This window comes from Alosa alosa, chromosome 14 (genome assembly GCF_017589495.1).
Source record: "Alosa alosa isolate M-15738 ecotype Scorff River chromosome 14, AALO_Geno_1.1, whole genome shotgun sequence".
Lineage (NCBI taxonomy): Eukaryota > Metazoa > Chordata > Actinopteri > Clupeiformes > Clupeidae > Alosa > Alosa alosa.
In genome coordinates, this window is record NC_063202.1 from 10,843,261 (window position 1) to 10,869,040 (window position 25,780).

The window sequence follows — 25,780 nt, forward strand, 5'->3', positions numbered from 1 at the left end:
ACACACACACCACCAACAACTCATTCTGCAATCGGCAGGACACTGCAAGGGTCATGTGACTGCTCCCTTGAGGAATGTAAGATGATATCCACACTATACTTCACCATTTGATTATATCCCCTCAATACTTTAGCATGGCTTCTATCTCCCACAACAATTCAGCATTTGTTAATACATGCACTCATAAATCACATTCTTGCATGCACAAACACACACACACACAAACACACACACACACACACACACACACACACACACACACACACACACACACACACACACACACACACACACACACACACACAGACACAGACACACTTGTTCGTTCATCATCTGACCAGTACCATACAACAGTGGCATACTTATGAAGTTATACTTGTTTGAAAGTCCCCAAATTTCTCATAGTCCTTATGAGAATCACCTCACTGAGAAAGAAAATCTGGGGTTGTGTGGACACACTGTGTAGAGTCAGTAGGCCACTGGTTGAGTTGTCTTCACTTTTGTTGTCTAGGTATAGGACAGGCAGGGCATTATGTTTAAAAGCCTTTACTATCACATAAGAGTGCCATATATTAGAAGCATGTTGGACTGGTACTGAATAAAGAGACTTAAAGGTGCAGTCAGCAATTGCCCAGGATGTCTGTTTATGTTTATATCTTAAAATTATGTTTATATTTTATATTTATTAAGTTTGTTTATGTTTATATTATATATTTATTACGTTTGTTTATTTTTATATTTAATTTTTTTAGCAGATGCTTTTTCCTAAAACAATGTACATTATATTTTAACCAAGGACCAAATGAAACACACCAGAGAAATAGCAGAGAAATATTTGGAGGGCAGGCTGCCGCCACTTTGTTTGTTTCCCATGTTCAGAGTTTTCTTTTACAGTGTACTCACGGAATGGGCAGCTAGTGGTCGTGAGGAGATGATTGTTGAATGTTGACAAATGCTTGAAATCGCATAAAATCGCTGACTGCACCTTTAATTTATCTTGGAACTGTAAGGTGGAAAATCACACCCTGTAAACTCATACTGTGAAAAAAAAAAACAGGATGAGAGCAATCAGCAATTACCTAGAGAGATATACCAATGCCATCCAATTCCTAAACATCCTATAATTCACACAAGGGAACATTATACACATATTCAGCTTTTCACAAAGATTAGGCACAGCCATAACAAATCAGTTTCTAGATTTCTTGGCATTGTGCCTCGCCTAATGAAATGTACATACTGTAGCATGCCATGAAGTTGGCCTCCCACATGTGAACGAGAGATCATTATATCTGTCATGTCAATATTTCATTCTCTGAAGGCACAATGCCTGCAGATCCAGGTGGTCAATGGGCAGATAACATTACATCTCTGTCTCTCTCTCTCTCTCTCTCTTGCTCTCTCTCTCTCTCTTTCTCTTTCTGTTTCGTCTTTCATCACTCAAGCATAGAATAGAATAGGAGCTTTTCATGAAAACTAAAGTGTTCATTCTGAGCCTGGATGTACAGACCAACACTCAGTTTAAAGACTTCAAAGACACCATTAAATCTGTGCCCTCCCTTGTCTTTACCCCTGAAACACACGCGTGCACACTCACACACTCTCTCTCTTTCTCTCTCTCTCTCTCTCTCTCTCTTACACACACACACACACACACACACACACACACATTGTCACTCCCCTCAACACACTCTCCCACACACCTCCCTCTCCCACATGAGCACAGCCTGCAACAAGTCTGTTGCCATGGCAAAAAGGCAAAACATTCAGATGAAGCTACTCTTTTACTTTACGGTTCTGACTCAAGCTGCAAGTTTGTCCCCGATCTGGGAGACATAAATGAAAGCAAATCCACAGAAACAACAGCAGCAGTTCCTGAAAGAAAATGTTAAAACATGTAGCTCCAGTTTGCAGAAGTGTGAAATCTCCTTTGATTCTGGATGACAGAGGCAGCCACCCATTCCCCCTCTGTCTCTGTTAACACCTCGTTGCAGGCCATTTGTGGACCGAAAAAACTGCTAAGGGAGGCCAGTCTATATAGAAAATAAAAAAAATAAAAAAACATTGCAGAGTTTAAGTGGTGCTTACCCAACTGAGAGGCCTTAAGATGGCCAAAGCACATTCAATGGGATCACTTCCCAGCCATCCAAGCAGTGAAACCTGTGCTTTCACTTTCGTGGAGACAAGCATGGTGAAAACAATATTTTTTTTATTCATTTTCAATTTCTTCCCAACTCCGGTTCAGTATTGAAGTCAATACCCATTTGTTCTATGTAAAAAAAATGATGTTTGGCAACAGGGTTTATTTAACAGTCATGCATTAGAATAAAGCTAAAGCCCTAAACTGTGTTTACGGCTCGGTCTAGCAGTGCCAGCAGTCTGGCAGATAATGCATGAAGTATGGAATAGTTTAGCAGCTGCTGGATGAAAGGGGTGAGTATGAAACCATATTTAACTATTCCTCACAGGCCTCTCTCACGCAGCATGGGCATGGCCTGATGTCCAAGGCTTGGTGAGAAAGCCTGTTAATTGTATCCCGTTCCCTGTAGCAGTTTTACAATGACCCAATGCAAAAAAACATGAACAGTGGCAACACAGGCCATCCTTGACCCCTGAAATGGCAACAGTAGAAAGCATGGTCAATGTCTCGTCTCATTTACTGTGAGAAGAGCAACAGCCCAAACATTCCTCTGTTGCACACATGCTCTGTTCAGTTGGATTGAAATGAAGTGCTGAGAGAGGCATTAAGATAAATCTGACTGCGCCACTGTACTCTTAGTGCAGTGGATGGATTGATCGTTCTGGCAAGACCTCTGAATATCAGAAACAGTGACCTCAAAGTATTACCTCAATGTAGTGGAAAGCTTTAAAACTCAGTTGCCTTGGGAGTCACTGGCTTGTGTGAAGATGACACTCTGCGACATCATCAGTCTTTATGTTATTGGTGTGTGTGTGTGTGTGTGGGGGTGGGGGTGCTAGTAAAGTTCCAGCCATTGTTTGAAACCATGTGGACATCACTTCCTAGATGATGGGCACCAACACAAGTGCCTTATTTCAGACAGATGTACAGACAATAATTCCCCGTCTGGTCAATGACTCACAGCAGATTTCAGCTCTGAAGAATGTCTAGGAACTCATGGGGATCATATTGCTATTTACACACTACTTTTCTATTTACACACTGCTATTCATATTTAAAAAAATATATACTGATTACTGTATGTAGTTTACAGGAGAGGAGTTGCAGGCAGGTGCTTTCAGTTAGGATGTGTTACATTCCACCAATGCTGATTCCAGTGCATTAACTGGCTCATTGTAGTTGTTTATGGTTGAAAATGACAGTCACCATATTGTAAAACATGATTTATGTAAGACAAATGCCTCAATAAAAACATATATGATTTGAAAGGGTTGGTCACTAATTAAGTCGAGTGGAAAATCTTTGATGGTTTACTTCAAAAACGAATTGCCCATAGCCCATTTTGATGGGAAGCCTAATCTTAGATGGACAAGCCGAGAGCATGATGAATTGACTGGGAATAAGTCACATGGAAGCATTTAAATATAACAAGCCTATTGTGTATGGGCAGAGTCTCAGTGGACCTCCCTCTTTCTGGATGAGGTATCACTATAATTAAGACTTTTAAAAAATCATCCCGGAGAGGGAGTTACAGATTGCAACGGATAGTTTTAACCACGCCACATAAATGCTCATTCCAAAAGTGTAGAGAAAGATGTGATGTGCCAAACGGGTACATTCATTGAAAATATAAGGATCCTTTCATACATTTTGCATAAAAATTCAAGTAATGGTTAGCTATGTCTGTTGTGTGTCTGTTAGCGCATTGGCTTCAGTCTCTGGGTTGCACTGTATCAGACAAGGTGAATGCCACAGGAAGAGTGGGGTGCAGTACATCAATACTGTTCCGATGTTTTGTTGATGAGGGTACCGTTGGCTTTTTACTCTATAACTCAAGTTCAGTAGGAGTATCAAGTGATCATATAGTTTCTTGGTGACAGCTTTAAAATAGCAGCTACTGTATCAAACCAACCCCGACCCTTCTTTATTTGGATGGCCACCATCAACAAACTTTCCGTTGACCCTGCGAGAGGTTAGGGTAGGGTTCATTTTAGGTTGTAGTTGAAAATTATTACTTTAGAACGTTTAAAAAACCCTGATGTAATTTTTCAATACATGTAAATATGAGTTATTTATAAGGTGTTGACTCAACTGCATGGCCAATGGCCCATGAAAATTAAGCATTAATCCAGCTCCAATGGTATCAGATGTTAAGACTGCACCTCCTATGGGTTCACACAAAAAATGACTTCCTTTGGCATGTTTTGCTCTACCAGTCCAGACAGTTGCAGCTGATTATTTAGATAAGATGCATTTGTTGTGTATTTTGAGCAAAATTGATGAAATATTAAAATGTAATGTTAATGTATGGGACATTTTTATTTCAGTGTACAGTGAAAGTGAAAAAAAGGTGAAATGGGAAAGAAATGTAAAAAAAAAAGCGAGTGTGTGTGTGTGTGTGTGTGTGTGTGGGGGGTCCTGGATCCGTCCCTTGATCCTAATGAGTTCTTCATTGGACCACAGACAATCAAACTGATATTAAAACATCACCTCTTTGGTGGAGATAAGTTATAACTGTAGAACGAGAGTGTACACCAACTAACGGAGACCAGCCTTTCAGTATTTGCATTGAGCACATATGCAAGCACTCAGTACAGTACTCACAGCCAAATCTAACCAGAGGGATTAATGTACAATGCTGCTGGTTAAAGGAAATAATCAGTCTGCCATTAATAGTCTGCTAGGGATGATGTGAGTGAGTCACTCCAAAGTTAGCTGCGAGGAATCCGCCCTTGCATTAGCCACTGCTCTCTCAGCAGTTATACTTAGGAAGACCTCTCCTTGGTGCCATGCATCTGCGCTGCTTGTGGTAACTTAAGATGCAGGAGGGGGGCACGGAGGAGCCTTGGAAGTTGGGAGGGGGCTTCTGGGGGGGGAGTCAAATGTCGAATGACCGTAGAAGGACAACAGAGGACACCCATGGACGAGGCAGGATACTGGCAAAGAGGAGGGCAAAGCAGCACCTTAATCTTCATCAGAGTGACATGTGACCTGTCAACACTGCTTCTGCTAAAGACTGTGGGAGATGAGGAGAGGAGAGAGGAGGAGAGGAGAGGACAGGGGAGAGGAGGAGAGGAGAGGAGAGGGAGAGGGGAGAGGAGGAGAGGAGAGAAGAGGACAGGAGTGGAGGGGTGCTCTGGTAGGGAGTTCATAGTTTAATACATGTAATTAAAATGTGACCTGCAGGGTAAACACATGATGATGTCCATCAGTCTGTCAGAGACCTTTTAAAAAACATATACAACCAGACCAGGACTTGCATCAACCTGAATGATACTGGACTTTTGTAACATATTTTGTGTGCTGTATACTTTTTCATTTTCAAGTTTTACTACTGCATGATTTAACTTTTGCCAAAACACTAATTCAGCTGTCCAGTAGATGATATATTACCAAGATTAAAATCTGCACTGCCACCTTGTGGTTGACAGAAAGAAATATCTAAAATTCAACTAAGATCAGCTTCTCATAATTAAGTTTAAATGATTGCCTTATAGAGAATCAAATGTCAAATTACCTTATAAGTAAAGGTAAATATGCCATCCTTTATTTACGACTGTTGTTTTAAAACAGGAAAGGATACACTCTTCCTAAACAGAACAATCCATCCATCTTCCTGCAATAAAACTCAGTGTGGTTTCTGGCACACTGCTAATTCCGACTCATATTTCGTTGGTCGTTAGCTTGGCAGTGTCCTAGTTCATCATAACCGTTATGGTGACTCAGGGAGAAACTCTAGAAAGCTTCAGAAAGGTTTTCAGGTTTCCACATGACACCTTGCTGTGGTAAGGATAGACACGCTTCATCTCCTGATAAACCACAAACAAATAGTATATTGTAAAATCTAATTTTGCCACAGCTTTAATATCAATAATAAGCAGTACTAAAATATATTAGTTATAAGGTACAATTAAGACTATAGTTGGGAGATATTTTACTTTCTGTTCAGCATTTGTATTTGTAAAATATTTCATGCTGCATGAGATACAAATAAAAGATCTGCTTTGGACAGGTCAAACTCTGTGAGTCACCGTGTGGACATTCTTTTCGTCTTTCCTTGAAAGAAGTCCTTGTCTCACATCTGGCCTCATACTAGACATGCATTTTCAGCTCTCCTAGCTCAGGACACATAAATCTACACATGCAAAGGGTGACTGGCCGCGTCCTGTTTGTGAAGCCACTATGGTAACAGAGAAGCCAGCCAGGCGTTCCCGCATAAACAGTGTTTATGTGCTTAAATAGTTCACATGCCTGCAGCACATATGTATAGCGCAGCCTGGCGGTCTATCCGCTGAACAGCACACATGCTCCTTCTGCCCTGTACCACAGCTATTATGAAACTGATCAGTGGCCAAACTTATTAGAGTCTTTGAGTCTTTGAGTACTAATTCTGTTAACTGAACATCTGTAACTGCTTTAGTAGCTCACAGCTGAAAGCATCACTCTTTGTAACCTTGACTGTTTTCATAAAGGCACAGTATGAGGCTGCAGGATGAAGGCTTGTGGTTTTGGTTTAGGTCATTGCTGTTGCATGTTTGTCCCTGATGCAACTAAAGTCACTTCTCCTGCTCTATTTTTATCTTTTAGTGTAATGTAGATGATGGGTTGCACAATAAACTGAAGGAACAGACGCCCCCTTCTGGTACAGAAAGTCACTACATCAGTCTGTTAAAACAATCTCTGGAGGTACAGTATGTTTGAGTAGGGCAATTAGAATCAAAATATAAAGTGATGCAATTATACAGTAACTACACGGAGAGAGCCATTATAATATTTAAACAGTGTTAGCGTGTAGTCCTGGATGTATAAGTATGTGAACAAGTGGAAGTGGAAAGGCCAATTCTAATGATTTTAAGAATGTTGCAGCAATGCCGTTCTATGGCATTACCTACAAGCAAATAAATGTATAAACTTGTCTAATAAAAAACAGTGTTTTGAACATGAAAGAAAATGCATGCTATGACAGAGATATGAAACGTGAGAGTTGTCATCGGATACAGAGTTTATTTACAAAGGCCACCTACCAATTAGTTAAATGTAGAATATATGAAAGTTACAGAGTGAATGTTAACAATGGCCAACTACAGTCATACCAAGTGTGGGTAATTGCATGATTGTTTTGGCATATTTACTTGGGTCATACCAAGTGTGTGAATATAGAGATGAGATACATGCAGCTGCAGCATAACCTAGACAAAAATGATGTATTCTATGAAGATTGGTGGCACAAAATGACTTTACGCCTCAGACTCAAACATCTTCTTCCTGCCGTCCATGCCAGCCTTGTCTTCAATGTTCTTGCGCCAGTCGCCAACAGACTCTTTCTCCTGTGGGGGGCACATGGCAGGGGGTGTGTAAAACAAGACGGTGAAAAAGGTGAGTCATCAGCTGTGAGGCATCAAGCACCAGCTGTCCACATTGCTCAAGTATGAATCAGTTAGTATAAGAGAAACATGTGTTGCAGTGTGGTTAAGGAATGAGGTGTGTCATTACTGTCAGTACCCTATAAACATTCACAAACTGAACAGCAGGGTCATCGCTCAGTTAATTCATAGTGCCATTTAACTATTCATTCAGCTGGTTAGCATGGGCATACATTTTCAATGTTGAACTCTCTTTAGTAATTGGTCTTTAATTGCGTTATGTATTTGTTAATTTGTTTGTGTGAAGACCAGACATGAATGATTGAATAGGCTACAACTTAACCTAAAAAACATTTCTAAAACTGATAGTTCCGGTCCTTGACTGTGATTGGCTGAATCACGTTCGATGCCGGTGTAAAATGCAGCATAAATATACACCTTGACCGCATTTCGTTCTATATTACTGCGCTACCATAACTTGATACAAAAGTTAAAGTAGCTGCGTCTCGACGTTGCTTGGCAACCATTCAGATAGAGGAAGAATGATTATCTAGGAATAACTCGTTATATTTCTAGTTGCTGTGCCTTTACTTTATGAAACTTTGCCGGGTATTTATAGTAACAGTTTTAGAAAAGCAATAAGCCACTCGAGTCCGTAGGTTACACTGACTCGTGCCTAACAACGCCCCTTAGCTGTAGAATCAGTGTAACCTACGGCCTCTCGGGGCTTATTGCTTAAGTCAGTACCAAGAGATACTGGAGGAGGCATGAACCCACCTCTTCTTTCACCTCCTTCTTGACTTGTTTCAGGTTAGCCCTCAGGTCCATGGACACTTTGTGTTTGGAGCCCAGCAGGGCCTGGAGCATGGCATCTGCCGACATGCGCACTTTCTTCAGGGCCGGCTTCTTGAACTTGCCCTTCAGGTCCTGCACTTTTATTTTCAGATCCTCAACCTAAGCACAAAGGCCACAGCTCAAATCATTTCACTGCTGTGGCCACAGGAGGATCTGTAGGCCATCTTACAGACAGGTCATCCAGTGGTCAATTCTAAGACACTGCTCTCACTACTAGGGATTACCCAAACTGTCTGCCAGGCGCTGATAACAGACATTGTAAACTTTATACATGGACTAAGCCTAGTCCTAGACTGAAAATAGCAGTAAAAGTAAAAATCTAGACTAAGTTTTTAGTCTAATAGGCTTAATCCATGTGTAGGAAACTGCCCCCAAGAGTTGCAAATGTGTCCTGCCTGTCACCTTGGCGGCCTGGCCTATCTGACAACACATTCATTCCTCACAAATTGGTCCTGTGCCACAACTGTTGTTGTTCAGAATTATGTTTTCTGTCATGTAGTGAGTAATCAGTGATGCAGGATTACATGTACAGTAATGTGCTGTGGGCATATGTAGTGCGTTGTCTGTGAGGCTGGATGCATATGTTTGCTTAGTTTAGGGTTGTCTGTGATGTGGCATATCTAATGGGTTGTCTTCAGCACCTCTTTGTTAGCTTTGGCGACTTTGCTTTCAATGTCATATCTCTGCTCATCCACAGCGTCGATCTGCTGGTGTAGCTTCTTACACAGGTCCTGGAGCAGATTATGGAAACAACAACATCAGATAGATAGATAGATAATAGATAGATAGTATGTATAAGTATTATATACTCTTTTGATCCTGTGAGGGAAATTTGGTCTCTGCATTTATCCCAATCCATGAATTAGTGAAACACACTCAGCACACAGTAAACACACAGTGAGGTAAAGCACACACTAATCCAGGCGCAGTGAGCTGCCTGCAACAGCGGCGCTCGGGGAGCAGTGAGGGGTTAGGTGCCTTGCTCAAGGGCACTTCAGCTGTGCCTACTGGTCGGGGTTCGAACCGGCAACCCTCCGGTAACAAGTCCAAAGCGCTAACCAGTAGGCCACGGCTGCCCCCAGATAGATAGATAGATGGATAGATAGATAGATACTTTATTGATCCCCAAGGGGGAATTCAAGGAAATCAGTGGTTTTACTAAAAGCTACAGCTTGTGTATAAGAACAATATGTATACAGCATCATCAAATAGTTCCCCAGTATTATGAGGAACGCAGCCCATTTCATTCTGTACCTGTAGTCCTTGCATACATGTTGGGAGGTCAAGAGAAATACAGTTCTCCTCCATGTATCTCTCTTTGTCTACTTCGGCCTGCTTGGCATCTGCCTCCAGCAGTTGCTGACCTCTCTGGAGCATCATGCTCTACAGGGATGGACAGTTTGGAAGCGAGTTTTGTCAGATCATTTTGAAGACCAAGCATTACTTTTGCTGTGTTGCTGTATATGCAATCAGATGTCAGTATTTCTCGTTTTCTTCAATGAACTTGCCACTCTTTGTTTACCTTCAGGTGATGCCGACGGCTTGATGTCATCTTTTTCCTTTTGAGTTTAGAAAATAAATATCCCAAGTCAATGAAAATTGTAGAAATATCTATCAAATTAAACATACAATGCAACAATTTTTAATATTTCACAGAAGATAATATGTTTCATATACGTAAGTATATAGATGTAAACACTTACTCAGACATCTTGCTGGATTGTTGTTACAAGAACCTGTGAATTGAAAACAATTCTTCCTTTTTAAACCCATCTGAAACAAAAATTGTCTTTGGTGCCACAGAGTCTAATCTCTCTCAAAAGCAAAGTATGAGTGGAAGTTCTCATGTCTAAAATGGGCCTGGTAGAGGGGGACCAGTTGTCTTCACAGCCCTATGGAGTGTTCCAAAACAAAAGGTCAACAACAGCTGAGACTGGCCCTGCCTAGAAAAGAATTTCCTCAACTATGCTGAGACATCAAGCAAAATCTCCATGTTTTCGTATTCTCCAAGCCTCCATATTGCCTCTGGGAGACAATTACCGGCCTGGTTACTGCTGCAAATCACTTTGTTATACTTTTTGATCAAAGTTTAACATACACACATATCAAGAATGTTCATAGATATATCACAGTGACAGTACCAAACTTCTAGTTACAGACTCAGTTTTCTTTCCTACTGTATGTACATCTATCAGTTAAAACACGTCACTTCCAGTATGTTTCTACTGAACTAACCATTATTTATTCAGGGAAGATTGACAAAGCATTAAGTTCTATTTATAGCATTGAGGACCGTTTCTCAAAAATATTGCTCTAGTCTCAACTCAGCATCCTGAATCCAACAAATTTCAGGGGAGGTTCTATGACAGATGCCTTGTAGGCTAGATGTTCCTCTCTAATGTAGCCTACATTTTCAGAAAACAACAAGCACAAGGAAAGTATAGGCTATTATGTCAGTCACACTCAGAATAGCTAAATATGTGTTTTACAGTCACCTATCCCTCATTATCTCCCTTTCAGACTTCAACGCTGATAAGCCACCTACGTGGCATACATTCAATCTCCATAGACTAAACCATCAAATTCTTGGGACTCAACGCCCCAGTCTCCAAATCCATATTACTGCACACCACCCCTAGAGTCCAGTTGAGAAGGTACAAGCAGTGACCTCGAAGGAACGGAGAGATCTCACCTATCAGCCCGAGGGAAGGATGACCAGATTGGATCTGATGTGGGGAGGATCAGTGAGATGGACAAGCGATGGACAGTACTCGATCTGAGTATATATAGTGCTCTCAGATGTCCGAGCCAAAGTCCATCTCTCTATAAGGCAGCAGCTTCTGGCTCAGGCCAATGGGCTTTGTTGTCTGCTGGCATCCCATCTTACCCCTCCCCTGTCCATTATTCAGAAATGCCCCCACAATATTTCCACATTAATTCCTCAAAGACCTACACAGCACATAACACATACAACACATATACAACTGCATAATTTAGTCTGAAATAATCTAATGAATATTTTTCCTTTTTAGATGGGTGATTATATACACACATACAGTGTGATGATGAACATTTTAGATGTTTTCTTCCAATAAGTGATTGTCAGAGATTTTCTTGGGTTTGTGAATATGTCTGAATCTGAGTGCGGACAAAGGACAAAAAGACAGAAAGGCAGGAGATGGAAGGACCACAGGGGAGTGTCTGTGATGAGTGATCCCTGAGACCCCTCTGTACCTCCACCTGTTCTTGTCTGTACTGAGTGTGTTTACTGGTCAGACTGAAGATGTGGGACTGTCTGACAGGTGTGAAAACTGTGAGCATACCACCGATCCTCAGATGTCCAGCAGCAGTGTAAATCACACACCTATCAACTCCTACAGCTAAGGATGTTTTTAGACCAGTTAATTACATGGGAATGAAGGATTATTGCCAAGAAGGATACTTGATTAGATCTGCATTTGCCTGATGCCATTAACAGGACATCTTACAGATTAAAATATTATGAAATTCTAATTGAAATGAAAGACAAAAATGTCTTACCTTCTTTTTAACTTGCCCATTCAGATTGACAGACTGTCTGGAGCCAATGCAGCTATAAGGTTTTAAACTTCAACTTCAGGACTGCATTTCAGCTCCATCGACTCAAGTCTTTAGGCAATCAAGTTCATGTCAGTAACACACATACTAGTATAATAGCTTACACAGCACCATGTAAAATAGTCAGTTGCCTGAAAAAGTATTGAGTATGCAGAGTGTTATGTAAAATGAAAAGTGTATGTAGTGTTTGCTGATTTCCATGCAACCCCAAAAGAAGATCCAACATAGAAATGGCTTGTATCAGGTCAGCCCCACTGTTGTTCACACAGATATAACACTACTGCAACAGGTCAGCCCCACTGTTGTTCACACAGATATACCGGTAACACTACTGTAACAGGTCAGATATAACACTACTGTAACAGGTCAGATACAACACTACTGTAACAGGTCAGCAGTGGCGATTCTAGACATTTTTAACAAGGGTGGCACTAGTGGGGCACTGATTAATTCAAGGGTGGCATGAGGCAAAACATCCTGATAAACAGGCTCAAGATGTGAAATTAGCACAAATACATTAGGAAAACCAGGCACCAAACACCATACTCATAAATTGAAGGACAAAAAACACAAATACCTTGCGCTCACATAAAATTTCTTTGTATTTGAATACAAATAACCAAACATATTAAAGTTAATTATCTGTCACTGGGCTATGCTGTGCTAAAACAAATTCCATCATGGGGATATTAAAATATATTCCATCTATTCTATTCTGTTAAATGAAACAAATATACTCATCCAAAACATTTTCCCCCACAATAACTTATACTATCTATGGCTATCTATTTTTAGCTGTTAAAATATTTTGACCAACTTTTTTGTCTATTTGTTTATTTCTTTATTATTTAATATTCTATTGATATTATTGTTATTATTACTATTTTGATTAATATTGAGGATTATATTGGCCTATGAGGGTTCAGGGGTGCTGTTAAACATCCCATTTTAACGCAGTTTGGGAGGGACAGAAATACCTAAACAGAACAAGCAGGGCTCGCCTAACTCAGCTAGGTGACTTAAACATTGGCTACTGTACCTGCATATCACTTCACTACTTGACAGTACCCTGCATCAGGGCCAGCCCTAGGTAGCACTACAGCCAATAGAGTGTAGCACTGTAGCTGCCTGGCTACTCTAGCTGTTGGCAGGGATGGGCAAAAATACATCAATGTATTTTAAAATAAAATATCAAATACCCTAATTTTAAATGTATCACAATAAACTATAAAATACATAGCCACACCATGTATCAACTGTATTTTTCTATTTTGAAAGTACCAAAAATACTCTTTAAAAGGAGCATGATATCACTTTGCAAACCTTCCATATCTATCTAATCTATTCCTTCATCAGTACACTGACTCTGTTGATTAAGTGGACAGTGTTTGAGGTTTTTTCGTTTTTCTCTGCCTACGAGACATGCCATAACCTGCAAACAGTCAACAGATCAATTATGCTGACCTGCTTGCTACATCTCATCGCCTAAATACTGTATCAGAGATGCACTCTAAAAGTCACAACTGAACTTGTCAAGCGGTACAAAGTGGAGACAAGTCTCTGACATTGTTGATACATGCCCAGATTGAACAATGTTGCAGAGCAACCACATAACTAGTTCCATGTGTTCCGATTGGATGATTAAAGTTCTCAAGAAACTGATCATTAAAATTATCAAGAAACTTGAGGCTGGTATGAGGGATTGTATTGTGTGTGAGCAAGTCTGGGCAAATTATTAATTAAATAAAACGTTTTGCTTTAGGCAATACATGGGGCAACTTGTTGCAGGGCAACCACATGGTTCCATGTGTTCGAATTGGATGACTTAAGTTCTCAAGAAACTTGAGGTTGGTGGAGTGTATTGTGTGTGTGAGCAACCTACATGTTACTTATCTGCCTGAATCTCAATATTCTGATCACAACAACTCTGGGCAAATTTCAAGTCAGCACCAGTGCTGCATTCATTGTTTTGCACTTTTATAATCACATCACCAAGTGGGTTATTGGTTTTACCAAAAATATTTGGCAGTATTTTTAAACTACAAACCTATAAAGTATTTTGATACAAAATATGATGCCATTTTTTTCCAACTAAATAAAATACAAATGACAACATACTATTTTGTATTTTAAATACATGGCTCTGTAGACCAGCAATCTACTTGCCGAGGAGGCTCATAATTTGAGAAACGCTGCAGATCATAGAGAGAGAAAGCATGATTAAGAAGGCAAAGAAGGCATGATTTTGTTGTCACGCACTACTATGGAAAATTTACTTTATGAAGACCGGCTCAGCCAAAAATTAAAAAAGTATGCCAGATGGCGCAATGTTTCATTTATCCCTCCTGATCAATGGTCATATACATGTCATCAGAACATCGCTACCTGTAGCCTAGATGCAACGAAAGTGTTTATGAGTAAGCTTGATGAACCATAAATGAAAAGTTTTCTTTACATTAGCCCTCGTTCAGGAGTTATTTGGAATTATTTAAGGAGCGTGTGCAATGTTTCATTTATCCTCCGCCAGTCCAGCCCTGCGTTCAGGAATTATTTAAGCGAAAGTGGAACGTGTGCAATGTTTCATTTATCCCTCCTGATCGGGACGAATAAAACAGGCATGGGGGACGAAAGAAACATACAGTTTAGCCTGAGCTATGTAAACTTCTCATAATTTCAATATTTTACAACAAATGCTTGACTGGTTGAATGGTCATATACATGTCATCAGAACATCGCTACCTGTAGCCTAGATGCAACGAGTGTTTATGAGTAAGCTTGATGAACCATAAATGAAAGTTGTCTTTACATTAGGACATTATTGTCATTAAACACTTTTACAAAATATAGGATAGCCTACAGTTAACATTTAATGACCTAGCAAATGTCAGCGACTTAAGTGTGTGATTAGATGAATAGGCACTGGCAGATGCAATAAATAGATATCTTTGAGTGTTAGCACAAACAATAGCCTGTAGGCCAATAAAGGCAAGCGTGTTTGCCACTTACATTTCTGACGTCTGACACTTCAAACTGCTGCAAGTGCATCAAGAAAGGTCCCACCTTAGACCATGTTAATGGCAAATCATAGACTAGGATTTGGGGGTGGCACCTAGGGTGGCCAATCGAATCTCAAGGGTGGCTTAATCCGAACCCCTCTGGCCCGGAGCCACCCCACTGGCTTGTTCTCTCAGATACCTGCAGTCAACTGGGGTTGTTCTCTCAGATACAACACTACTGTAACAGGTCAGATACAACACTACTGTAACAGGTCAGATATAACACTACTGCAACAGGTCAGCCCCACTGTTGTTCACACAGATATAACACTACTGCAACAGGTCAGCCCCACTGTTGTTCACACAGATACAACACTACTGTAACAGGTCAGCCCCACTGTTGTTCACACAGAGACAACACTACTGTAACAGGTCAGCCCCACTGTTGTTCACACAGATACAACACTACTGTAACAGGTCAGCCCCACTGGGGTTGTTCTCTCAGATACAACACTACTGTAACAGGTCAGCCCCACTGGGGTTGTTCACACAGCCTCCATAGCCTCAGTCTCTCAGAAGTCAACAGCAAGCATCAAACTCAGGCACAAAAGAAACACAACACACCCCTAAATCAGAAATGGTTTCAAATTAAAGAAATGGGTTAAATAAATCATAGGTTGAAAGATGTTCAATCCATGTCACCACTGAACCATTTTGAACCAAATAAATTATTCATTTATAAATTAAATTGTATGGAAGATATTGTTAAAGTGTATAAATTTCACAGATAAATTGATTATGTTAAAAGTAAATTGGAGGATTTAACATGACATGATTTTACATTACATTACATTTGGCTAACGCTTGACCAAAGCGACATCCAACAAGGGAAACAATCAAGATAGAGATATGGACAAGTTAGTGCAGCAGTACAGTAAGTGCTACTTCTATACAGTCAAGTGTCAGTTCTAGTCAGGTGGTAAGTCTAGTTGTAGGTAGTGCTACAAGAGAAGATACTCTCTGAAGAGCTGGGTCTTCAGGGATATTTTGAAGGTAGAGAGGGGCGCCCCTGCTCTGGTAGTAGCCTAACTGGTAGTGCATTCCACCAATGGGGAACGACAGATGAGAAACGTTTAGATTGCCCTGAGCATACGGGTGGGAGAACCAGACGTCATTCATCTGAGGAGCGCAACAGTCGGGAGGTAACATATTATGCCTATATGAGGGCATTCAAGTAAGTGGGTGCAGAACCGGAGACAACTTAGTAGGCAAGCATTAGTCATTTTAATTTGATGTGGGCGGCTATAGGTAGCGAGTGTAGCTGATAAAACCCACACTGCCAGCTGTCTTCCATTTCAAACAGACCCATAGCGTCCAGCTTGTTTAGCATTATAAATAACATCCTCATATGGATAGAACTGCAACAGCATTAACGGGGTTGAGCAAGTGACTCAAATGTGACAACAAAGTCACATTAAAATGTTAATTCCAAAAATTATATGGCATGGGCTTGCCAGTACAAAAATGTTTATAAACAATGTCCACCTAATACTGACATCATATAGAAAACACAGACATGTAGGTGAAAAACACCCACTCATTTGACACTATTATGCACATCAACTTTATTCTATACTCAACAAGTAGCCAATTGCTACTCAATTAGTAGTAATAGTGTTTCCAGTCAGGATTTCTCAAATACTCATACCATGTACACTGTACTCTCCAATCCCATGTGCTGCACATCTGGAAGATAAAGGAATAAAAATGCAGGAGAATTCCACTAACCAGAGACATCTAACCTCCCCTCCAATCTCTCTAGTGTAATGTGCAGTCTGCTCTCCCCCTTTCTTTTCCTGCTGGCGATAGACTGGGTGATGAAAGAGACAACAGAGGGAAGGCAAAATGGCATTCAATGGACCCTGACAGAACAGCTGGACGATCTCGACTTTGCCAACGACTCAGCCCTAATTCACATAGAAGAAAACTAAGTCAGAGTGAAACAACAGCTGCAAAGTTAGGAATGATGAAAAATATATAAAAAGAAGAATAAGAAGCAATGATTTAAAAGGTATACATAAATGCTTCTCTTTGGGGTATAGCTTGATAGTAGATAATAACCATGTGCCCTTTGTTACACTGCTGAGTATGGAGGCCTTTTTGCACATAAGCAAAACAGTTTGTCATCAGCAATACCCAAACAATGGCATTGGCCTGTGGGTGACCGTGATTTGTTCAAGTAAGAGTTGTTCCTGGACCAACATTCTAAAGACGGTCCTGGACCAACCACTCTTTAACCAATCACAGCCTTGTGATGTCCTCAATGTGAGGCTTCTGCTTCTCCCATTGCCATGTATTGATGAGTTAGTAAGTGCTAATTTTTGATGTAGTTTAGTATTTTCGTCTTGGAAATCCATCTCATTTCAGCATGTTGGGCCAACACACTGAGATCAATTCCAATCAGCAGTACAAATTCAGAAGAAAAAAAAATAGTTCCAATATAACTTTTCTGTCTGAGCTCTCATTGTGCAGGTCTATGTAGTCAGTCCAAATGACTAAACCATGGAAGTGCCACCTAGGACTAGCTCTGGATGTGAATTTCTGTCTGTGCCATCATTTCCCCACCATACCAGAAGGGGCCTAGCTGAGATAGAATTCTAAGGCCACCAACATTCTGATAGAGAACATTTTGTGTAATCAAGGAAAATCAAACAAATCAAACAAATATTTGATATGCAAAGTCACTGGCCAAGTCCAAGTCTCAAGTAAGTCTCAAGAAAGTCCAAGTCTAGTCTTACCAAGGCCAAGTCCTTATTTGTTTTTAGTCCTAAACAAGTCACTTGTAGATATTTGAGATATATAAATTACAGGAACGTCTGTCTGGCTGTTATTCGCATATCTCTTGAACCGTTCCTCCGATTGATTTCAAACGTGGCAGAGAGTCCAGAGTTCTTGCGGGAGCACAATTTGAAACAGATGACAGTCACCAATCACATCAGTGTATCTGATATAGGCGGACCAGAGGCGAGCTAAACAGATGACAGTCATAGTGTTATCCAATTGCGTTGAAGTCCGGAATCAGTCAGTAAACATTGGTCATATAGTGTTATCCCATTGAGTGCAGTGAGATTTTCAAATGCATGCTTGGTGCCGCCCCTCGTGCCTGCCCCATGGACAGACCTAATCTTTCGGATTTGGGTCTGGAATCTCCAGGCTAAGGTGTCATGCTACGGGCATGAGTAAGTGCAGTGTCAAGTTTGGCATTGTTTGGATAAGTAATGCAGATGCTGTTTCGTTACCTAACTTCCCAACTATAAGCCGCACCTTATACATTGATTTTACAAATTTTCTTCAGCTATGAGTTTAATATAGCCTGGTGGGCCATCCTATATCATTGAAATGTATAGTCTGGAATCGAGCCTCGCGTAATCCAAGGGGCGGGCAGAGAATTGTCTTTCAAACTGCCTAGGCATGCAATAGGCCAGCGCTACGACCATATCCGTATCCGGTCGGCAAAATGGCAAATACATCCTTCTTCGAAAGGAATGACTTAAGTGCATTGTGTTGCTCAACTTTCAAAGAAAAGCACAAGTCCAACTCCTCCAAAGTTGATGCCAACGCCGATTCAAATAAACGCTCTTCGTTCGCCATAGCCACCTTCCTTGTTGTTCACCATCGCAGGACTGTCGTTATCCTGTTAAGCCCTCCCTAAGACTCTCTAACAAAATAGAGCGCTGTGATTGGATAACATCCACGGTGATAGCCAATAGAAATTCCTATGGTTTGCTACTAGACGTACAGGCTGAGCAAATTAATTTGCTGCCGCTAGGGTGCGTCTAGATTTCTAGGCTAAGGTTAATACACAGGGTCAGTTAATATGGTATTAATAATTTCAATTTCAATTAAATTTTATTTATAGAGCACCAAAACATTAAACGTCTCATGGTGCTTTACAGAGTGTTAGACAATCAGAGAAAAGAAGAGAAGGCCCATGGGTAACAGGGGCGAGGAAAAACTCCCTAGAATTGGAGATACATATATGAAGAAACCTCAAGCAGACCCACGACTCAAGGACCTGACCCATCTGCCTCTGCACAATGACAATAAAGTTGAATCTAATCTAATCTAATAGGAAATCACAACAAAAAAAAATTGGAGGATACCTTTTCTTCTTGGTTCTCAGAATGTTACATTTGATTTTATATATAAATTACATATTGATAGCTGATGCCGCAAACAAGGAGTTCTGAGTGTAATTACCTGGCTATTTACAATTCTTTCTGTAGAGCTGTGGTAGAAAATAGGTATTTATCCACAAAAGAGGCAAAAAGTAACACACAGGCAAGCCGACCATACAGCAGAGTTCAAAGCTTTATTCACAATGCCCAAGACAGGTTACCAGGGCCGGAGTGGGGCCACTTTTCAGCCCGGGAGTTTCAGGCCCAAGACCGGCCCAATTTTTCCATAGTGGTGGAAATTGGATAAATTAATGTCGTTTTTATTAGTATGGTTCAACAAATGTGTAAAGGTTATATAATAATTCACTTCAACTGAGAAGTTAACAAAAAATATTCCACTATTCCACAAGTTAACAAAAACAGAAAGAAAGAAAGAAAGCCTTTGAAATGTAGCCTATCCCACGCTTCCACAAAGAGGCATATTGAACTAATGTTTAGGCTACATGCTTTTTTGCATGGGTAGGCTATATTGTTTGGTGATTTAGCCTAGGCTACTCCTTTACTACACCCTCTTCTGAGCAAACAAGGCATATAGGTTTATCATGTAGCATAATTGCACTTTCTTACATTAAATAACTTTAATTTATCCTCTCTACTTGTCCCTGTAGTCATGGCCTCCTCATCACTAATTTAGGGCTCATCATTTTCAATGGTCGACTGGTTGATCTGCTGTTCAGAGGCTACAATTTTTACCGCAAAGGCCTACACAGATCAAGCTTCAGTTTTGTTATTTGCATACTGCAAAGTCTATGAATCGGATACAAAAGGCTATATTTTAAGTAATTTAATATGTTGCTTACGAATAGCTTGACAACGCTACAACGTCCAGCCCAATAATTGCATTGCTAATAATCATTGCCTATAGACTATCTCTCTTTACCAGTTGCCACTTTTGTCTGTAATCTGGAAGCTATGCACATTTAGCAGCATTCTACCTGGCCGTTTAAGTCCCTCCTGGCCTCTTTCTACCATCCATCCTTCCTGACGCTTATGGCTACTGTAGGGCCGGCCCGGCTGAGAAAACCTTTTGGAAAAGACGGGCTATATGGACCCAACCAACTCTTTTTGGGAGGGGAGAACTCCCTCACATGATAGGCTACAACCCATGCAGAGGCAACGGGAATGCACAGAATGCGGAACGTGTAGCCTACTTATAGACTAACGTGACAAATGTCAACATTTTTTTCCTCGACCGGCCCAAAAGTGAAGCGGCCCACCGGGAATACTCCTGGTGCAACCCCAACCCGCTGGCGCCGAAAGCGCCGGTCCACAGACATGCGGTCCAGCTCCATATTGACATCCTGAAGACAGTGGCCTGCAACCAGTCCAACCACTGTCCTTCCGATCTCCGCAACCCAGATATAGGGCTCTACAATTTGGGAAAGCAAGCAAGCAAGTAAGTATATCATCATGCTTGCCCATTTTACTGCCATTTTCCTACTCATATCAGGACCGTATTTCCCAATTCTTCATCTTTCATACATTATGCCCTGTATGTAACATAGGCTTCTATACATAAACAGATGTGTACAGATGTACTCTAAATTTTAATGTACAGTTCTATCTCCTAGAGGACATGCAACTGTTGAATAAGAAAAAAAGTTGAATTAATTCACCGGAGGATTCCATGTAGTAATGGTCAATGTCATGCATGTCCTGCGCATGCTGCAAGTACCCATTCACCACTTTCCAACTGTAGTAGTACCGCACACTGGTTTAAAATGATGTTACGCCCCAAACACACCCATATGGCTGATTAAAAGACCTAGGAACACCTTGTTACTCCATGCGCTCCACTTTTGATAATGAAACCCCTCCCAATGTGAACTGGACATCCTACTAAATTTGAATAGACTTTAACGTAGCGTAACATCATTTTAAACCAATGAGAATGACATCTGTCATTCCCTTTAACGGCGCAACGCGCGATATGTCAAATAAATGCATCAGTATTTTGGCATTCAACGGCGCATTTGAAGGAGGCTGCTTGCAAGACCGTATGGAATAGTCATTCATAAACCATGCTTTAATTACTAAAACATAGCATAGCCTTAACGCATTTGCACTCGTCTTTTATTTGAACTCATTAGCAAAGTGAAACTAACTTCACCAAGGTGTCAGTCAACGAAGACAGTTATATGCAGTTACTTTCACTATTGACTGACAATGGGTTACCATCGAAAACATAGGCTGGAAAAAGCAACACTTACCCTAATATTGCTCAAATGACTGAATAAAACAACATTTATCCTGCAGAGGAGTTGCTTACAGTATATCTCGTGACAGTGCGTCTTCAGCTGTGCTCCACGTGTCTCTAGCCTCTCCCCTAATCACTTTTAACCGTCATTATCCATTTTCAAATGATGGTGAATAACTACTCATCATGAGATGTACAGTATTTCGTAATATCTTTATTCTAATTATGTTTCCCATTGTAATCGTGCAATTTGTAATGCTTTGCATGGACTTGCGCTGGTGTGCGTTCATGAATGATAGAAGGATGGTGCGTGCACCTGCCAATATGACTGTTGACATGTGCTCTTAAAATAGCCTATGAACAACTCGCCATTGACTTCTGACCAGTTTTAGGTGGTGTACGATAGCGATTTTTAGACAACGCGCCAGGCCCCTCCCTAGGTTGTTAATTGCCACACCCCTGGGCGCAATGTTTAAAAAACAAACGTGCAAAATACCGAATTAAACTTTGCGCGGGTGAAAAAACGAGTTTTACGCCATGCGCTGGTGTGCAAAATACAGCCCAATGTCTTTTTAGAGCAAATCCATATAGATTATTTGTCAAATTAACCAGTAAAACATAATTAGGGGATGGAATATATAACATTCACACTCATAGCTCATATATTTTTTAAATAAATCAGTGAAAAAGTATCCTGACAGACAAGCAGCATTTTAATGCCTTGGTCATATTTCATAATTTCAGTTCTTCTGTAGGTTACCTGATAGCCCAGTTTGAGAGGCAAAACGCGTGACATTATTTATTTTTGTCGTTTTATTTTATTGATTTGATCTTAGTCATAGAAGCTAAATTCGAAGGCAGGCCACAGGTAAAATCCAATGAACCGCATTCACCCCGCAAGCCAATAGTTGAATAGCCCTCTCCTAGAACCTTTGAGATATTGCCACTGCTCCAACACTGAAAGGCACTGTTAAAATGCTTGGATCAAGCCAGGTTCAGCATAGCGTATGCCACTGTCTGCTGACATTGCTGACCGGACCAGGGCAAGCACACTTACGCAGTTCCCGCCGGAAATGCAGTCTAGTTAAACTAGCAGACTCATGAGGAACAGGTGAGGGGCGGAGACACAGGCACAGGGAACTGAGACATGGCAAGACAAACAAAGGAGCACATGGCTGACAGGAACTAAAACACAGGGACAGGAAGTAAACACAGGATCACATGGCACAGGAGGTAAACAATGGAGACAATGGAATACAAAAACACACTGGGAGAACAAAACTGGAACAGATCCTTACATGTGGACTACAAGGAGGCAAATAAGCAAAGAAGATTCCCTTACCACCCTAACCACAGACCACTTCCTTTTTGAAGTGCCCCAGCCAGATGAACTGAAGCCTCCAGAAGGTGAGTGTCAATTGATTGATAAATTGATTGGTTTATTGGAGTTGATTGATTGATTGATTGATTAATTGATTGGGTTACTTCTGGTCTAGACCACGTTTATACATAGCAGGGTATTCTGAAAAACGGATATTCCTCTTTCGTTTTAAAAAATAATTCCGTTCACACCTATGATAAAAACAGCGGGAGAAGGGTGTCGCAAATACGTCGAGCAAACAGGTGGCCAATCAGATATTTCAAACAAACGAGGGAACATCACCTCACAATGCAAAAATTATGTTTACCCCTGTTTACATGCTAACATGGAGCTGGAGTTTCCCCAAATCTCCACTTTGGCTGTGCATGTCAGAAATGATCGTTTTCAGTGATAAAACCTCCGTTTTCATGTAAATGAAAGGCCAAACCGCATGAAAATAATAGCGTTTTTCCTAGCCTACGTGTAAATGGGGTCTAATGCCACCTAATCCCATGTAAATGGGGTGTAATGGAGGACCACCTAATCCCATCCGTTACTCAAGACAAGGATAAAAGTGGTTTTATGTAGATCTATTTGCATGTGTTTAATTGTGGAAGCATATGTGTGTGTGTGTGTGTGTGTGGATCTGTTTGCATGTGTTTCATTGTGGAAGCATATGTTGTGCCGGCATGCCGGCATGTTCTCAAAACAGTAGTTTTGAGAACATGCCGGGACCCAGTAAGCCCATGACATTCTCTATTCCTGTATTGACAAGAAATAGAACACAAATGCATCGAGCTTATAGGGTAAACCAGTCCAATCTCCTACCGTACCACATCAACCTCAGATTTCCCCATGGATCATATTTCCCCAACACTTAAACTAACAAAACTAGCACTCCTAAATATCAGATCTCTTTCAAACAAATCATTCTTAATTCATGATCTAATTTGCACACACAACCTTGATTTTTTACTTTTAACTGAGACATGGTTAGATCAAGCAAACAGTGCTGCTACTCTCATCGAATCAGCTCCCCCAAACTTCAGTTTCTTGAGTGCTACCAGGGCAAATAAAAGAGGTGGGGGATAGCCACAATTTTCAAGGCGTCTTTTCAGTGCAATCAGTCGTCATTCGGTGACTTTACTTCATTTGAATATCTGTGTGCATGCATTAAGTCTTCTCCTCAGATTTTATTACTGACCATTTACAGGCCTCCAAAACATTCAGCTAAAGTTTTTCTTGAAGAGCTAGGTGAACTGCTATCAGTTGTTTGCATAGAGTATGACTGTCTTATTATATCAGGGATCTAAACTTGCATGTGGATAATCCTGAAAACAATTATGCCAAGGAATTCATTGCACTAATCGATACTTTCTCCCTAACACAGCATGTACAGGGCCAACACACTCTCTCGGCCATACCCTCGACCTTGTTATCACAAAGGGTCTCCGATGTCTCTACAGCTGTTAAAGACCTGGCCTTATCTGATCATTTTTTAAGTGTTCTTTGATGTGTCTATGTCCCCACACACTCAAAACACAGCTATGATGGTAAAAGGAGAATCATAAATGATCAGACAAGTGCTCTCTTTGAGCAAGCACTTTCACTAAAAACCAAGTCAACTGTCAGACTCTGAAGACTTATTTGATCACTTTAATGCAAAATGGCAAACATTATGGATGACATTGCTCCATTACAATTCAAGAAAGTTAAGGACAAACAGAAAGCACCATGGAGGCAAAATGGAAGACTGAAGTGTAGGAGTGTAGGAAGACTGAAAGAAAATGGCGTAAATACAAACTTCAGATCCACTATGAAATCCATAAAGAGATGCTCCGCACATATAACTCTGAAATATGCAAAGCAAGACAGTCTTTCTTTTCTAACATTATCAATAGAAGTTCAAATAACACTCGTATTCTATTTTCAACTGTTGATAAGTTAACAAATCCCCCCTCACAATTAGCGCCTGAACTTCTCTCAACTAATAAATGCAATGAGTTTTCATCTTTTTTTAAAGGTAAAATTGACAAAATCAGACTCAACATATCTGCTCAATTACAAATTCAACAACCTGAACTTCCAGCAACAATTCCAGCAACAAACAGAGGGAAACTAAACTTGATGTCAGAGTTCAGCTTGATAGACTACTGAAACACTTGAAAAACGGTACAGAATCTCAGCCCTTCCACATGTGTCTTAGACACTCTGCCTACCAATTTCTTCAAAACTGTTTTTCACCTCATAGCGGCGGATGTCCTTCAAATTGTAAATGTATCATTGCTGTCTGGCACTTTTCCTAAGTCACTGAAAACAGCTGTTGTAAAGCCACTTCTCAAGAAGAATAACCTGGATGCCTCCATGCTAAACAATTACAGGCCCATATCCAATCTACCTTTTATTGGCAAAATTATTGAAAAAGTAGTCTTTAATCAATTAACCACCTTCCTAACATCAAATGGGTATTTTGATTACTTTCAGTCTGGTTTTCGGGCAAATCACAGCACTGAAACAGCTCTCATTAAGGGAAAAACCTCAGTCCTAGTGCTACTGGACCTTAGTGCAGCATTTGACACTGTTGATCACAATATTTTACTACACAGACTTGAACACTGGGTTGGATTTACAGGCATAGTTATCAGCTGGCTAAAATCATATCTACAAGAAAGGAGCTTCTTTGTTGCCATCGGAAACTGTACCTCAACACCAACGTCCTTGACCTGTGGTGTTCCCCAGGGGTCGATCTTGGGGCCACTATTATTCAACCTCTATATGCTACCACTTGGACAAATCATTCAAAATAATTTGATTTCATATCATAGCTATGCAGATGACACACAAATTTACTTAGCTCTATCACCAAACAACTATGGTCCTCTTGAATCTATGTGTCAGTGTATAGAACAAATCAACACCTGGATGTCTCAAAATTTTCTTCAGCTGAACAAAGAAAAACTGAAGTAATTATATTTGGTAAAAATGAGGAAAGACTTAGGGTTGCCACTCTCCTTGACACAAAAGGGTTGAAGGC

The 25,780-nt window shown here is 40.6% G+C and overlaps 1 protein-coding gene across 2 annotated transcripts; it reads right to left on the minus strand.

Annotated features, from left to right (window-relative positions):
* Window positions 1-7,127: 7,127 nt before the first annotated feature.
* Window positions 7,128-11,941, minus strand: LOC125306777 (troponin I, fast skeletal muscle-like). Of its 2 annotated transcripts, none has more exons than XM_048262312.1 (7): window positions 11,899-11,941; window positions 10,062-10,094; window positions 9,881-9,917; window positions 9,613-9,741; window positions 9,000-9,089; window positions 8,281-8,457; window positions 7,128-7,467 (listed from the first exon to the last, which is right to left on the minus strand). In XM_048262312.1, exons 2-7 carry the CDS (start codon window positions 10,067-10,069, stop codon window positions 7,378-7,380), a joined length of 531 nt encoding a protein of 176 aa, XP_048118269.1. In that variant the 5' UTR covers window positions 10,070-10,094; window positions 11,899-11,941; the 3' UTR covers window positions 7,128-7,377. The 2 variants fall into 2 exon arrangements, with proteins under 2 accessions (XP_048118269.1, XP_048118268.1); XM_048262311.1 differs by lacking the exon at window positions 11,899-11,941 and adding an exon at window positions 11,051-11,116.
* Window positions 11,942-25,780: the final 13,839 nt, after the last annotated feature.

Excerpts from the sequence above, each read along its gene's own strand:
- LOC125306777 (XM_048262312.1), bottom strand. Across the intron at positions 9,090-9,612 it reads CATGTATGCAAGGACTACAG|GACCTGTGTAAGAAGCTACA; the intron begins GTACAGAATGAA and ends AATCTGCTCCAG. Across the intron at positions 7,468-8,280 it reads AGAAGGAGGTGAAAGAAGAG|GAGAAAGAGTCTGTTGGCGA; the intron begins GTGGGTTCATGC and ends TGCCCCCCACAG.